At 39.3% G+C, this 17,925-nt stretch overlaps 1 protein-coding gene across 4 annotated transcripts in view; it reads left to right on the forward strand.

Annotated features, from left to right (window-relative positions):
- TENM1 (teneurin transmembrane protein 1) overlaps positions 1-17,925 on the forward strand; it is an 803,989-nt gene that overhangs the window by 502,975 nt on the left and 283,089 nt on the right. For all 4 annotated transcript variants that reach the window (XM_059050038.2, XM_059050032.2, XM_059050043.2 and 1 more), the window contains one exon: positions 4,891-5,043. In XM_059050038.2, coding sequence (XP_058906021.1) covers positions 4,891-5,043 — 153 coding nt within the window. The remainder of the gene's footprint in view (positions 1-4,890; positions 5,044-17,925) is intronic.

Consider the following 17,925-nt stretch of genomic DNA (forward strand, 5'->3'; position numbering starts at 1 on the left):
TATATCACATCATATATTTATTCATTGTCTGCCTCTCTTAACTTACCACCCTCTTACATGAGTTCTGGGAGGGTAGAGATTTTTTTTTAAATTCACTGCTGTAAACTTAGGAAAACAGTGCCTGGCACAAAGTAGGCACTCAAGAAATTCTTGTTGAATCAGTACATGAATATAACTTAACACTGCCCTGTTTGTTCATTACCAGTTGTACCCTTATTTCTAACCAGTGGGCTCATAATGTTTATACTTGGGTTTAGGGGACTTGCTTAAAGTGTGGCTATAAATACATAGCATAGATCTGAATGGTGAGCTACTAGAAGGTAAGGACTCTGTATCTTCCTCATTATGCATCCAAGGCCAATATGCAGCCAGTAGGTCCTGGTCAGGATATATTGGTTGTTTACATCCAACATCCATATGGGTCAGCCAATACCTTTGCAGTCCTGGCTGTTTATTACCTTTTCCTGTATTCCCGACATTCCCTGTGTGCTCAGCATATGCTTTGAAAATACTTGTTGAATGAATCAATAAATACATCCCCATAATAGAAGTATTGCCATATCTTTCTACATAATAGAAGTATTGCCATATCTTTCTAGTGGTATGTTGGTATATCCCAAAGTTCAACATAGTTTTATGTATTGGTCTTAGTGTGAACAAAGTATTATTTATTTCTAACAGAACTAAAACACTGGAGTTATTTAGTTACCTCAGTCTACCCTGCACTTAAATGCACTCTTTGATTTCCTTTCACAACTCAGTATATGGAAGTTCAGTTTGGAGGAGAGAAGAGACCCATAGCCTTGCCATAGTACCCATAGTCTGTAGCAAGTAATTTTCATTATGTATTCATACATAGGTACATCACACCAAAAAAATGGGTACATTACAAACAGCTCGTTGCCTAGAAAAGGCATAAGTAAACTCAAAAAATTATAAAGCTTTACCACCCTCAAAAGGTATTTGACTAATTGTGCATACCTCTTTATCTGTTATGATTGGCTAGAAGCAGTCCATTTCATTTGATGGTGAAAAATTAAACCTTATTTTATTATTTTGAAGTGATCCTCAGCACATGTATTTTCTCTCTCATTGTTAAGTGCCCTCAGGAAACTGGCTTAACCTAATAAAGTATATAAAATAGCCCCCTTGATCTGCAAAATGAGAACTACTATGCCTTTTGTTCCTTATGGCCCATCTAATTTCAAAAAAGTAACTGAACCAAGAAAGTCAAACAATATAGCTTCTAATATCCATCATATTCAAATTATTTAGGGGACTGAGTAGACTGAATTTTCTATAAAGCTGATAAATACCTTTAATTGGAGCGAGGATGTTAAACCAACTGTACTTTGAATCTTTTGGCAAGGAAATCTCAGGGATGTCCCTAATATAGCTCTATTAGCATGCCATACTGTACCTTACTCAGAACCAGTATCATTTGAGTTTCAGTGGTTTCCAGTAATTGCAAGAGAAATTCATCAGGCAGTACTGGCCTTAATCCAAAGAAAAGGGTAGAAACCAATTAAATGCTTAAAAGTTTTAAGGATAAATTAGAAGGTAGGTGTTAGAAACGTCTTTAGCTCAACTAAAAGTGGATGAATGATTTTTAAATAGGCTATCTGGCTAGCTCTCCTGTTCTCGGTTGCTAATTCATGTGCTATGTATTTGTGTTAGACATATAAATTAGCCCCTTTCCGTCTGCCTAGGAACATAAAGAAAAATATGAGATGGCTTATGAACAGATACACTTTTTTTTTTTTTGCCTTTTGGTAAGATTTGGTTGATTTGAAAATTGCAGTAAGAAAACAAATAAAGGATGCCCCCAGCTTCTGTCCGAGGCACTGTTTTCTCCTACCATTCTCTCCACTCAGTAATCTCATTTGCTCTCACTTCAACTGTTGCTTATGTGCACGTGTGATTCTGGTCTTGTCCTAGACCTAACATTTCTCCAGAACTTCAAACTCCTGTGTCTGACATGACTATCTAGATAGCCTATCAGTCCCTGGAACCTGGAATCTCCAAATATTAATTCATTGTATTCCTCCCATCACCTCACCGTTCCCCAAACCAACTAGTAAGCATTCAACAAACACATATCCAGCACCAGCTATTTGTAGCTAGTGCTGAGCTAAGTGCAAATTCCCTAACTCTGTTAATGGTTCCACAGGCTCAAAACCTTAACCGTTTTGGATTCCTCCCTTTCTGCCACTCTGTCCTATGCCCATCCCCAGCACACCTACACACATACACAAGCATGCAAGCACACACCCACCCACTCATACACAGAGCTTGTTGCCAAATCCTGAAATAACATTTATGCAATTTCTCCTTAAGGAATCGCCTTCTTGGCATTCTCACAGCCACGGCCCTAAATGAGACACTCATCATTTTTCACCTAGATTATTGCAGTGCCATCCCAATTTGTGTTCTTGCCACATCTTTAGGCCTCCAATCCATCCTTCTCCACACTACTACTGGATTTATCTTTCTACAGAGGGTGCTCTGATGATATCATTTATTTGCCTAGAAACCGTCAGTGTTCCTCATTGCTATTAAATTAATCTTCCCGAAGAAAACTGATCATATCCCTCATCTGCTCAGAAAATAGCAGTGCCTCCCTGTTGCCCAGTAAATTGAATCCAAATACCTAAGTGTGGCATTCAATGTCCTCCACAATATGGCCCTTATCTACCCTTCCAGCCTTAACTTCCACTAACTTCTATACGTAGCTAAAACTCCAACCAACCCCGTCAACTTCCTTTGCTTCAAATACATCCTGTGCTTTACAAAGTCATATTTTGTTCAACCTGCCCCCTCACCCCACCCATTGTTGACACCTGCCCCACATATCCTTCAAGGTCTATCTCTAATCCTACTTCCTTCATTAAATCATCCCTGATCAACCAAGCCAATTTTAATCTATTGTTCCTTTAAACCATTTCTTTTAAAACAAAAATTTCTTTTTTCCCCAGATGGCAAACATCACACATGTTCATTGTAAAAAATATAGACAATACAGAAATCATAAAGAAGAAAATTAAAATCCTCCATAAACCCCGCATACTTTTACTATGTTGCAATACATCCTCCCAGCCCTTTCTCTCTCCACACAGCAACATATGCGCGCCTGCGCGCGCACACACACACACACACACACACACACACACACACACACACACACACACACACAATGTAGATCATACTATTCATACTGTTTAGTAGCCTGATGTTTTTCATTTCATGCATCATAAATATTTCCCATGCCATTACATAGTCTTCTGCAACAAGATTTACTAACTGCTTAATCTTATATTATTTATAATATCAGTTATTTAATTAATCTCCTTTTGATGAATATTTAGATTGATCATAACTTTCTACTAGTTTTTAAATGTTACAATGGATAGATTTGTGGTTTGGTTCACATTCATAGCTAATTCATAGAAATTGAATTGTTTGCTAAAAGATTAAGCCAAATTTCAAGCTTTCTTAATAAATGGTGCCACATTACCCTCCAAAAGGTGACTGGTTTTTTATACTCGCATCAAGAGTGTATGAGAGGGCTTCCCTGGTGGCTCAGTGGTTAGGAATCTGCCTGCCATTGCAGGGGACACGGGTTCGAGCCCTGGTCCGGGAAGATCCCACATGCCGTGGAGCAACTAAACCTGTGCGCCACAACTACTGAGCCTGCGCTCTAGAGCCCCCGAGCCACAACTGCTGAGCCCGTGCACCACAGCCACTGAAGCCTGGGCGCCTAGAGCCCGTGCTCTGCAACAAGAGAAGCCACCGCAGTGAGAAGCCCATGCACCGCCACGAAGAGTAGCCCCCGTTCACTGCAACTAGAGAAAGCCCCCGTGCAGCAGCAAAGACCCAACACAGCCAAAAATAAATAAATAAAATAAATTTTTTAAAAAAAGATTGACTTAAAAAAAAAGTGTATGAGAGTGCCCATTTTCCTGCATGCTGATCAACACTGAGTATTTTTTAATCCTATGATAACAATTTTTTTAAAATAAATCTATTTAGTTTTGGCTGTGTTGGGTCTTCGTTGCCGCACGCAGGCTTTCTCTAGTTGCGGCGAGTGGGGGCTACTCTTCGTTGCAGTGCAGAGGCTTCTCACTGTGGTGGCTTCTCTTGTTGTGGAGCACGGGCTCTAGGCACATGAGCTTCAGTAGCTGTGGCTCGCGGGCTCTACAGCGCAGGCTCAGTAGTTGTGGCGCACGGGCTTAGTTGCTCCGCAGCATGTGGGATCTTCCTGGACCAGGGATCGAACCCGTGTGCTCTACATTGGCAGGAAGATTCTCAACCACTGCGCCACCAGGGAAGCCCTATGATAGCAATTTGAACCTCTATTACCTCAATTATTCTGTGTATTATCATTATTTTATACTTGTATTACTTCCAGCTCCTACCCTAATAGGCATCTAGATGTTAACATCTGCAGTAGCTATCATAGGACCTTATGCATACTAGGCACTCAGGAAATATTTGCTGAATTGGATTGAACGAGGGCCATAGAGAAGGTCTCTCATGTTCTTGCGATAGCCTGTCCACCATTACTCTGCGGTTTCCATGTGCAAACTAGAGTTACACGATTAAGGGAAATGGAAGAGGAAGGGGTCACAGCACTGAGGAGCAGAGTCCAATCCCACTGTAACTGCTTAACCAAAATTTCAATTTCTGCTATCACTGGAATAGCTTCAGCCTCAAAATTTTAAGCACTGTTTGGGAAAGTCACTACATGTGTGATGTGGGTATCAACTCCAGGTTGCTTGGCCCAGCTGAAAGAAAACCAGTCATGGCATTTTTGGGTGGAAAGGGACAGCTGGTTTAGAGACCTTTTTGGCAAGTTTGGAATAAGTTCATGTATGGCTTGTTTTCTTGCAGCAGTTCATTTGTTCGGCCTGACTTGGCAGCTGCAACCAGCTGAAGGACAGCTCTATGAAAATGGAGTTAGCAAGGGGAACAGAGGGACTGAATCCATGGATACCACTTACTCTCCAATTGGAGGAAAAGTTTCCAATAAATCAGAGAAAAAAGGTACAGTGGTCAAAGTGACTGATTGATTATTGATTACTTTTCTTCTAATTTAGTCATTAGAACCAAACCTGGGATGGTTTCACTTCACATTAAATTTCATGATCACTTGAAAGAAATACTCTACGTGGACAGAATAAATACATGTAAATGTCTTGTGAAAGCAGATTTTCCTTCCTCTAGTGCCTTGAATATAAACCAATTAAACTTTTCAAATATGTTGGCAATTTTGAAAATAGATAAATATTTACGGGATGGAGGTTTCAATACCATGGAAATTGCATTTCGCATATAAGTACCCTGAAGCAACGTGGGATTTTGATTAAGTTCTCTGTGTCCAAGCCCAGCATTTATATATAACACTTTACAAAGGGTATATGGAAATTTCTTCTGTTTATAATAAGAAAATGCCTTCTATGTGTAATACAAGGGCGAATGTTTATGTCAAAGTGGGGGAATATGAATATTTTTCCTAGTTGGGAAACATGAATTCTTCCTAGTTGGGGAAAAGAGAAAAGCACTTTGAGTACTGAATTGTTAAATTTAACCAACATAAGCTTGAACTACCTGACGTTTACAATAAATGTCACAGTACTGTACCAACAGTCCCAACATTTTATTCATGTAGAATGATCTTAGTCTTAATATTCAAATATTGAAAATAACTGAAAATTTGTATTGTGATTTCTCTTGATATAAGATACAGTACAGAGGGCCTCGAGCCATGTAAAATATCGAGATGTCCATTCCAAAAGTAGAAATTGAAAACAAAACGTATAGCCAGTACTATCCTAAATATTTTTAGATTAAAGATAAACAGATGAATGAATGAATGACCCAAACCCTACCCTTAAATTACGAAGCTTGTAATTTTATAGAGGTGGAAAATCCGTTTGGGTTCATTAGTTGAAAATAAGAGATTTTTACAGTTGTTTCAATGACTACTCTTGTGTTTTTAGTTCCTTCTGGGGAGTTATTTGTGGGGTTTGTTTTATTTTTGTTTGCTTTTGAAAAAGGAACTTTGCTTTGGTCTATGCTTCAGTAAAAATTAATGCTTAGGGTTCAGGAAAACATTATGGTTTATTCCAGTTTTCAATTCACAGTGCAGTTTGCTTTATGTCCTTTAGAATTACTGTTTCTAGCCTGGGCTGAACTTTCCCAGCAATTTCATTGTTGCTGCTGAGAGGGGCTGAGGGTAGTGCAGGGGTCAGAAATGGCAGAGGAAGGGGTCTGAATACACTTGGACATGTTCTCCGTTACCTTCTCTCCTGCTATTTGATTCCTTTATATCTGCAAGTACAAGAGCCACCATTTGGTATCATATGCTTAGGGATATTTTTAGCCAGTCACACTGAAAATCAATCATGAATTATCTGTTTGATGAAACTGAAGCATACAAGACAGCAGAAGGTCATCACATAGTTGTCATCAGAGCATACTGACTTTTTTATTCTAATTCAGATTTCTAGAATTCCTTTCCAAAAAATAGTTTGACGATGATGACTAAACTGTATTAAACAGTTACCATGTGCCAAGAGTTACTCCAGACACTAAACATGTATTTATATCATGAAAGTAATGCTTATGGTCTTCATTTTCCAAATGAGAAATAGAAGCACAGAGAGTTTAAGTCATTTGCCCAAGGTCACAGAGCTAGAAACCGGTGGTCTGATTCCAGAGACTTGTCTCCTAACTTCTGCATTATACTGAAATCCACACATGAAACATATATGAAAACCACAAAAGACATTTTACACCCTGAAAACAAAGCCCCAGTGTCTATTCATGATAGATTTTAGGTAAATTCTGTATTTTAATGTGTTGTGACAAGTTTCATAAATGGAAAATGTTTTTAAGTTTCTGCTCAATTACAACAACAAGCAGGCCAAACCAATTTCTTTATTAAGAAAAATCATTAAAGGTTGATGCCATATATACCAAATTATTATCTTAAACTGACTTTTTATGGAAGTGTGGACAAAACGTTAACATTAGCTGCACATCGTAGTTCTGTTATATTATATTAGGTCTTTACTGTGTATTACTTACCAAGTAAAAACATAGCTCCTCTTTTATAAAGTCCTGTGTATATATACTAAACCAAACCTTGCAGAAGCTGTAATATACTATAAGGATATTTTCAGATGGTCACCTGGATCCTTTTACAATTTTCTAGACATGACACAACCCCATAAATACAGTTCTAAACTCGAAAACCAGGTTATTCTTTTTACACTGTTTTCTTTACTCTCCTAGAGGGTTGAACAGTGTAGCACTGTAGTTAAGAGCCTGGACTCTGGAGTCAGGTTTGGCTTTGAATACTGACTTTGTCATTTGCTGGCGCTCCAACCTCAGGCAGCTAATTGACACAGCCTTGCTGAGCCAGTGTCCTCACCTGCAACATATGGATGATAATATAGTACCTGTCGCATAGAGTGGTTGTAAGGAGTAAGTGAGACAATGGATGTAAAGCGTGTAGCACAGTGCCAAGCACATTGTTTAATTTAGCAAAATAATTATTATTGGGTCAGATGATTGGAAAATTACCTTGTATTGGCATCCTATTAGATACTATAGATTCTGCTTTCAAACTGACATCAACTTTTTTATGAATGATGGCCTCCTTAGGATTTAGATGTTTTCTCTCTTTAAAGTTTGATTTCTCTTTACTTACCAATTTAACATCTATTATTTTTAAATTATCATCACTTTCATCATCAAAGGCATGGATAAGTAGAATGGCACTTTAAAAATAATCAAATTCTACTGGAATGGGTTCCCCATTAACAGTAGCTATATGTATCTGCTTCTCATTAGGAGATGAAAGAATTTTCTCACCACTTAATTTTCAAAATGAAAGAAAAAAAGAATATGTGGTTATATATATTTAGTATGCTAAAATTTCTTTTTAAAATTTCTTTGAATAATTTAAATGTAATTTCAAAAAGAAGATATAAGTCACAGCCATATGTCAGAATCTACCAGAAAAATCAGTTATCAATTGTTCACTAATGTAAAATTGAAAGTATTGCAGTAAAACAGGCCCAGCTACCTTAGAAGCTTACAAACTAGTCATAACTCACTCTTTCTCTTTAACTTGTAAATATTATGTAACACCTGGTTTAAACAGAGCAGGGGATATGAACAAATGAAAGGCTTGTTCCTAGACCTGAGTCATGTAAGGTCCATAAATTGAACTGAAAATAATTACAGTGTAATTTATCAACCAGTATAGAATGTTAAAATCTTAAAGATTATCAAATCCAATATCATTATTTAAAGATGAAGAAACTGAGGTCCAGAGGGGTCAAGAACACACAGAGATGGTGGCACAGTGGTTGAGAATCCGCCTGCCAATGCAGGGGACACGGGTTCGAGCCCTGGTCTGGGAAGATCCCACATGCCACGGAGCAACTGGGCCCGTGAGCCACAACTACTGAGCCTGCGCGTCTGGAGCCTGTGCTCCGCAACAAGAGAGGCCGCGACAGTGAGAGGCCCGTGCACCGCGATGAGGAGTGACCCCCGCTCGCCACAACTAGAGAAAGCCCACGCACAGAAACGAAGACCCAACACACTCAAAAATAAGTAAATAAATAAATAAATTTAAAAAAAAAAAAAAGAAGAACACACAGAGAACTGGGACTAGAACCAAGGACTCCTGGTTCCACCTCTTCTGTTTTCTCTTCTGTTATTATAATAATGTAACACAATCTAAACATGTAAACTCCTAAAGAGGTTTTCTAAGGGGGAATCAAAGATGGAAACTGAGCTGGTAAGAAAATTAATTTTATTCAGGCTATTGCAATAGGGAGAGCACCCCAGGTTCAAAGATCAGTTTTGCCTAAGGCTTTTATAGGAGGAGTACATGAGCTACACGCGTGATGATTTACTGTTGAAATTGTTTTGTACTCAGGGCAAATCTCAGTGAGTCAGATGAACAGGAAATGTTTTCTCTGTGTCTAGCTAGTTGAAGGGGAACAAACAGTTCTAAACTCCGATAATTATTTATGAAAGAACGGGAAATTGGAGGGTCTGCATCTGGTTTTCCAGCAGCTTCCAGCAAAAGGGGAAAGGTCTGTGTTCAGCCTTGTCACAGGTAAACAAAGGAGTCATGTGCAATTCTTATGGGAGTCCTGAGAAAGAATGGACAGAGAGCTTTCTCTAATAAGTCATAGGGAGAAGTGTTTTCAATTTGGTTATTTTTGCTTATTTATTTGTTTGTTTTGTGGTAAAGCCACTTCCTAAATCATAAAAGGGTGGAAGGATATCTGAAAGCAAAAGGTTGGGGTAATCTCTTAACCAACTCTGTTTTCCAGGGGCATAGGGCTCAGGTAAAATCCAACATTGTCAGTAACAATCTGAATGAGAAAGAAGTTTATTGGGTATGGATGAGGGTACTGAATTCCTGCAGGTTGGACGCCCAGGAACAAAAAGGGTGGGTGGAGAGACCGAAAACTAAAGGACACTAAAGACAACCTTTATCTCCTTTACAATTTTTGCAAAAGGCTGGCCTTGGGAGGAAATGACATTTCTTTTAAGTTCATCCTACAAAATCTATCTCCGCAAAGTTGAAGGGAAAAAAAGGCATTTTCTAGTCAATGTCTGCTGAATATACGACCATGTAAACAACGTATAGCTGATTGATATGACACAATTTATAGCCCGTCATGAAGATGCTTCAGCCAGGATCAAACTGTGACTATAGCTTCACCTGTCTGGGCTCCAGTTTCTCCTCTGAAAAAAAAAAGGGAGTTGGCTTTGCAGGGAAGGAAAAATAATTTTCCCTTTACCCTTCAAGTTCTTGGCCCTCGTAATAAAAAGAAAGATAAATAGGAGAAAAACAAGCAAGTTAAATAACATGTGCACCTCCTGTTTTCATGGGAGAGACCCAGGAAAACTGAGCACCTCCCCCAAATGACCCAAGCCATCACCTTAGATACCATCTCATCTGAAAACGAAAGATGTGAGGGGAGTCAGTTAAGGGAGGGTATCAGGAAAAGCACAGTAAATGGAGTCTGGGTGTTATGCAGCTTTAAATCATTTCCTTCTCTTTTGATCAGAGTTTCTAAAGATTTAGAGTTATCCTTCTCTTCCTGGTAGAGAGGGGGAGACACCCTTACAAATGGAGGTTTCCCTTATAAATCTTGCAAAGGGTGACTTTTAACTTGTAATTTTTAACTTGCTAAAGGGTCTCCTGCTAAAGGGTAACTCCTATTCACTTTTCAGATCTTTTCCTATGTCTGCTGTTTCGTAAAAATAATCAGCTCAAGATAATCCTTATGCCAAAGAGGCATATTTTGGGGTGGCAAATTCTGCTCCCCTTCAGCTTGCAACCCTCTGCGGGGGAGAGGTCATGGGAAGTGAAACACTTTTTGCAAATGAAATCTTACCTCGCAATTAGAAATATATAGCACATAAGAGCCACCTTTCTCCAGATAAGGTGAGGGAGGGGAGCAGACTCCTGCCACCCCTCTCTTTTCCTTACCCTTTCCTTTCTTTTCCTCCATTCTCTTCCCAGCCGCTAAGGCTTTGACAAAGACGGGGTGATGCTCAGTAGGACTAGCTTATCTCTAAGATCCCTTCTAGCTGTATACAGTATGAGTCCGTGAATTCGAATTATGCAGTTAACAAAGAACAATTAGCCATTCCAAGTAAAAGTTGACCTCTTTTTGCAAAAGGGGATATACTCCTGGGAAGCGGTTGAAATGTGTGTCTGTAAAATTTGTAAATCGCGTTTTCCCATTTAAAGTACTTGCAGAGAATTCTGTTGTAATTCAAATAATTAATTAATTCCCAGTTTTCTGCGTTATAAGTTTCGGGTTTTGACATGTATGTAACAATAATCATATTCACTTAGAGAGCCTTTACAGTTTCAGAATACTTTAATGTCTTTTATCCACATAACAGTTTTCTGCTGTAGCAGCTATTGTCACCCTTGTTTTACAGTTGAAAAGGAGAACACAAGAGGGTTAAGTGCCTCGCCTTGCATAATAGACATAACTACAGGCAGAGCTGAGATTAGGATCCAATCTCTTTACTGCTATCTCAGCACCCTTTTTTGGGTCTCTTCTTTCTTTTTTGAAAAATTCTCTTCTCAAGGCCAGTTGTTTAAGTAACAGCTGTCTTGATTAAAGATCTCAATGCTAATATGCCATTTTCTGCACTGTTTTTTTAATTGATATATTATTGTCCTTGTAATTCCTTTTAAGTCTTTTATTCTCCCACTACCTACATTACCATATCTTCCCCATGTCGATAGTCACCTTTAGTTACACCCTTCCTAGTCCCACTACCAATATAAATAGTCACCATATCCACCATGTTTTTATCAATTTTCTCTTGCTGTATCCTTAACATCTATTTTCTAAAACATTCCGGTTGCCATCACTACTTAATTTCAGACGTATACTTAATCTTCTCACCTGTCTCCATAGTGTTCTGCATTTTCTATTTCAAAAGAATTCTTTTGAAATATAGTTGATTTACAATATTATATTAATTTCAGGTGTACAGCATAGTGATTCAGTATTTTTACAGATTATACTCCATTGAAAGTTATTAACGAGATAATGGCTGTAATTCCCTGTGCTATACAATATATCTTTGTTGCTTATCTATTTCATACATAGTAGCTTGTATCTCTTAACCCCATATCCCTAATTTGCCACTTCCCTCTCCCCACTGGTCACCATTAGTTTTCTTACATCTGTTAATCTCCTTCTGTTTTGCATATATGTTCATTTGTATTATTTTTTAGATTCCATATAAAAGTGATATCATACAGTATTTGTCTTTGTCTCACTTATTTCACAAAGCATAATATTCTCTAGGCCTATCCGTGTTGCTGCAGCTTGCAGTATTTCATTCTTTTTTATGGCTGAGTAATATTCCATTGTATATACATACCACATCTTCTTAAGCTAGTCATCTGTTGATGGGCACTGGGGTTCCTTCCATGTCTTGGCTATTTCAAATAGAGCTGCTGTGAACATTAGGGTGCATGTATCTATTCATTTTTCCATTTGTTTACCCAGGAGTTGGAATGCTGGATCACATGGTGGTTTAATTTTTAATTTTTTGAGGAAACTCCATACTATTTTCCACAGTGGGTGCATCAATTTACATTCCCACCAACAGTGTACAAGTATTCCCTTTGCTCCACATCCACTCCAGCATTGATTATTTGTTTCTCTAGTAATTAGCAATGTTGTGCATCTTTTCATGTGCCTGTTAGCCATCAGTATATCTTCTTTGGAAAAATGTCTGTTCAGGTCTTTTTCCCATTTTTTGATTGGGTTGTTTGACTTTTTTTGATATTGAGTTTTTTTTTTTTTTTTGTGGTACGTGGGCCTCTCACCGCTGTGGCCTCTCCCGTCGCGGAGCACAGGCTCCGGACGCGCAGGCTCAGCAGCCACGGCTCACGGGCCCAGACGCTCCGCGGCATGTGGGATCTTCCCGGACCGGGGCACGAACCCGTGTCCCCTGCATCGGCAGGCGGACTCTCAACCGCTGCGCCACCAGGGAAGCCCTGATATTGAGTTTTAAGAGCTGTTTGTATATTTTAGTTATTAACCCCTTGTTGGTCATATCATTTACAAATATTTTCTTCCATTCAATAGGCAGTCTTTTCATTTTGTCACTGGTTTCCTTTGCTGTGCAAAAGCTTTTAAGTTTGATTAGGTCCCACTTGTTTATTTTTGCTTTTATTTCTGTTCCCTTAGGAGGCAGAGCAAAAAAAATATTTCTATGATTTATGTCAAAGAATGTTCTGCCTATGTTCTCTTCTAGGAGTTTTACGGTTTCAGGTATTACATTTAGGTCTTTAAGCCGTTTTGAGTTTATTTTTGTATCCAACTTGTGTATTTTTACTTTCATTTCTTTTCCCTTAGGAGACAGATTCAAAAAGATATTGCTGTGATTTATGTCAAAGAATGTTCTGCCTAAGTTCTCTTCTAGGAGTTTTATGGTTTCAGGTATTACATTTAGGTCTTTAAGCCATTTTGAGTTTATTTTTGTATATGGTGTGAGGAAATGTTCTGATCTCATTGTTTTACATGTGTCTGTCCAGTTTTCCTAGTACCACTTGTTGGAGAGACTGTCTTTTCTCCATGGTATATTCTTGCCTCCTTTGGCATAGATTAATTGATGATAGGTGCATGGGTTTTATTTCCGGGCTCTCTATTCTATTTCATTGATCGATGTGTCCGTTTTAGTGCCAGTACTGTGCTTTTTGATTACTGTAGCTTTGTATTATAGAATGAACTCTGGGAGTGTGATACCTCCAGCTTTGTTCTTTATCCTCAGGATTGCTTTGGCAATTCAGGGTCTTTTGTGGTTCCATATGAATTTCAGTATTATTTGTTCTAGTTCTGTGAAAAATGTCATGGATATTTTGATAGGAATTGCATTAAATCTGTAGATTGCTTTAGGTAGTATGGACATTTTAACAATATTAATTCTTCTAATGCAAGAGCATGGGGTATCTTCCCATTTCTTTGTATCATCTTCAGTTTCCTTCATCAATGTTTATAGTTTTCAGAGTATAGGTCTTTCACCTCCTTGATTAAGTTTTTCCTAGATATTTTATTCCTTCTCTTTCTGATAGTTAACTATTATTATATAGAAAAGCAACAGATTTCTGTATATTAATCTTGTATCCTGCAACTTCGTGGAATTCATTTATTAGTTCTAGTAGTTTTTCGGTAGAGACTTTAGGGTTTTCTATGTAAAGTATCATGTTATCTGCAAAGAGTGACAGTTTTAATTCTTTCTTTCCAATTTGGATGCCTTTTATTTCTTTTTCTTGTCTGATTTTTGTGGCTAGGACTTCCAATACTATGTCAAATAGACATGGTGGGAGTGGCCATCCTTGTCTTGCTCCTGAATTTAGAGGAAATGCTTTCAGTTTTACACCCTTGAGTATGATGTTAGCTGTGGGTTTGTCATAAATGGCCTTTATTATATTGAGATTTGTTCTCTCTATACCCACTTTGATGAGAGTTTTTATCAATGGATGTTAAATTTTTGTCAACTGCTTCTTCTGTGTCTATTGAGATGATCATGTGATTTCTATTTCTATTCTTCCTCTTGTCAGTGTTGTGTATCACAATGATTGATTTGTGAATTTTGAAGCATCCTTGTGTCCTTGGCATAACTCCAACTTGATCAGGGTGTCTGATTCTTTTTGTGTATTGTTGGATTTGGTTTGCTAATATTTTGTTGAGGATTTTTGCATCTATATTCATCAGAGATATTGGCCTGTAATTTTCTTTGTTTGTCATGTCTTTGTCTGATTTTGGTATCAGGGTAATGGTGGCTTCGTAGAATGAATTTGGGAGTGTTCCATCCTCTTCAATTTTTTTTGAGTAGTTTGAGGATAGGTATTAGTTCTTCTTTATATGTTTTCTAGAATTCCCCTGTGAAGCTGTCTTGTCCTGGACTTATGTTTGCTGGGAGTTTTTTTAATTACAGCTTCAATTTCACTACTACTGGTCACTGTGTTCATATTGTCCGTTTCTTCTTGATTCTGTCTTGGCAGATTATATCTTTTAAGAAATTTGTCCATTTCTTCTAGGTTGTCCAATATGTTAGCATACAGAAGGGTCTTGTTTTTTTAATCCAACCAGCCACCTTATGTCTTTTGATCAGAGCTCTTAGTCCATTGACTCTTAAAGTAATTATTGATAGGTATGTACTTATTGCCATTTTATTACTTGTTGTCCTTCTATTCTAAATGACAATCTTGCTAGGTAAAGTATCTCAGGTTGCAGGTTTTTCCCTTTCAGGACTTTGAATATATTATGCCACTCCCTTCTGGCCTGCACAGTTTCTGCAGAGAAATCAGCTAGTAGCCTTATGGGGATTCCCTTGTATGTGAATCTTTGTTTTTCTCTTGCTGTCTTTAAGATTCTCTCTTTAACTTTTGGCATTTTAATTATGATATTTCTTGCTGTGGCTCTGTTTGGGCTCATCTTGTTTGAGACCCTCTGTGCTTCCTGTACCTGGATATCTGTTTCCTTCTTCAGGTTTGCGAAATTTTTAGCCATAATTTCCTCAAATACGTTTTTGATCCCCTTCTCTTTCTGTTCTCCATTTGGAACCCCTATAGTGCAAATGTTGGAAAGCTTGATGTTATCTTAGAGATCTCTTAAGTTGCTTTCTTTTTTTTTTTAATTTGTTTTTCTTTCTGCTGTTCTGATTGGGTGATTTCCATTATTCTATCTTCCAGACCACTTATGCGTTCTTCTGTATCACTTAGTCTGCTATGCATTCATTCTAATACGTTTTTTTATTTCAGCTTTTGATTATTCATTTCTGATTGGGCTAGTTCCTTGTTAAAATGTTCATTGTTTAGATCATTTCTTTTCCGTAATTCAGTTAACATTTTTATACCAATGTTTTGAATTCTTTATCTGATAAATTATTATCTAATACTTTATTTCTGTTTCATTATTCATTTTTTCAGGACTTTTCTCTTGCTCTTTCAGTTGAAAGTAGTTCCTCTGCATTTTCATTTTGCTTAACTTTCTCCGTCTGTATGAATTTAGGTGAAGCAGTTACCTATTGTGGTCTTGAAGGAGTGTTCTTATGTGGGAGCAGCCCCATACAGACTGCTTGTGCCCAACGCCTTTGATGGGAGGACTGGATTTGACGTGGATACAAATCACATCTTTCCTCAGGGTGTGCTGGCAGCTCTCACCTTGGTAGGGTGTGGGGCTGGAAATGGAGGAACTAGAGCTGCTCAGGGTGTGAGGTGGGACTTCCTCTCTGCTCAGTGGTTATCACTGCCCTGTCAGGGGCAGGGTCTAATCAAGTTGCTGGAGCAGAAGCCCCAACGGTTTGACTCGAGCTGGCTCTGTTTCAAGTGTGTGATTTTCACTCTCCCCCCACTGAGACCTTTGCCCCAGAGGAGGGGAGTGCTGAAATAAGTGGGGCCCATGTGCAGACAGAGGTCTGATGCACTGACTGTGTAGGTGTCTGAGGCTCCACTCAGATGCAGCCTCGGGTGCGAGACCCCTTCGTTTCTCACAGTTGATCACTGCCCACTGCCTCCACCACCCCTGCCTCCTTGTGGAACTGCTCCACAGGTCCGGCGGGACCCACTTGGACTCTCTGCGTGTATCGAGTAGTGAGCTGCAGTAGAGCGGCTGCCGTCAGAGATCTGGGCTGCTTCTGAGACGCTGCCTGAGTAAGTGTCAACAATAGCTCCACCCGCGCACTGGATCACCTCTGCGGCCCGCGATCTAATCTTTTCCCCTGTCATATCAGCCCCAGATCCAGTGCCGTGCTATGGCGTGGAGTGAGCGGGGCCAGAGCGTTCACTCAGCTCAGGCTGTGGTGCAAGGCATGGTGGTCTCAGGAGACCCAGCAACTGCTGGGGCAGACCTCACAAGCAGAGTCCAGGCTTCACCAGACTTTCTATCTGATCCAGCGGTCCTCCAGACAGCAAAGGGGGCTTGTCTTCTCCGCAGAGTACCCATGGACTGAGACGTCCAGTCTGTGGCTCGACCTGCTCACTCCCCAGGGCTGGTATCCACCTATGTGATGTCCCTTTTCCTCCAATTCCCCTCCCAGGTGCACAGGTCCCAAGCCGAGACTTTTCTCTCTGTCCTACCCGATTATGTGTGTATCTTTCTTACAACCTTGGTTGTACAGGAGTCCTTCTAACCAGTTTCCGTTTAGTTTTCAGTGAGGATTGTTCTCACATGTAGATGTATTTTTGATATGTTGGTAGGGGGATGTGAGCTCCCCGTCCTCTTACTCTGCCGTCTGTATCTCCCTCCTCTCCCTAAGAGTACTTTGCAAATCTTACATTTCACACCAAAGATCTAGGTTCCCCAAGCACTCCCTCCTCCTCAAAGGAGAACACATACACTTGCACACACGCAAGTACCCTTGGGAATTGAAAATTAAACAAGAGCACAAAATGCACCTTTCTGACCTCCTTTCCTTGTAGACTTAGCTGAAGAGGGGTGTGTGTGTGTGTGTGTGTGTGTGTGTGTGTGTGTGTGTGTGTGTGTTGCTTGATTTTTGGCTTTGTTTTGTTTTCTTTCCCCCTATGGCATAGTTACATTTGGAGGCAATTTATGCTATAACAGTTGTGGGCCCTGAATAACAGGTTGAATTCTAAATTTACTTACAGTTTCACTGATATTTATTTCACAGACCCAGTCAGTAAGTGGAGATTCATTTTGTGGTACCAAAGTAAAACACTGCACCAACCCCACCCAGGTAATCATTGTGCATTCAGATGGAACACAGTCCCGCATTATAATTCTGTGGTTCTTCAATATTCGTCCATAGGACTTGTGGATATTGAAATGCACTCAGTTGCCCTTTGAGTCAGCCCATAGTTGCAGTATCTTTTACTTAGAGGATATTAGAGCCTAGGATATTGTTGTAGAATTGCAAATAATTCATATAAGCACAACAAACCACATGAATAAAATAGTAGTAATGCACTAACAAAGACAACAGTGTTGGGAGCATAACATTATTAGTTTTAAAGATTGATGGCAAATTACAGTAAATGTTTCCTATAATGCTATATAGATGTTTCTCTAACACAAGGTTTCAGGGGGCCCAGCCAGAGTGCTGCAGCTTGTTTTCAACTATATTAAATCACTTTATCAATATACCTCAGTTTTAACAAAAGCTTTTCTAAAGCATACTGGAGGCCTGACTTCTAAAAAGATTTATGGGAAGGGTTCACTGTGCTAAAAGGCCAACTTTTTTTTTTTTTTTTTTTTTTTTTTTTGCGGTACGCGGGCCTCTCACTGTTGTGGCCTCTCCCGCTGCGGAGCACAGGCTCCGGACGCGCAGGCTCAGCGGCCGTGGCTCACGGGCCCAGCCGCTGCACAGCACGTGGGATCTTCCCGGACCGGG

The sequence above is a fragment of the Kogia breviceps genome, chromosome X (assembly GCF_026419965.1).
Source record: "Kogia breviceps isolate mKogBre1 chromosome X, mKogBre1 haplotype 1, whole genome shotgun sequence".
NCBI lineage: Eukaryota > Metazoa > Chordata > Mammalia > Artiodactyla > Physeteridae > Kogia > Kogia breviceps.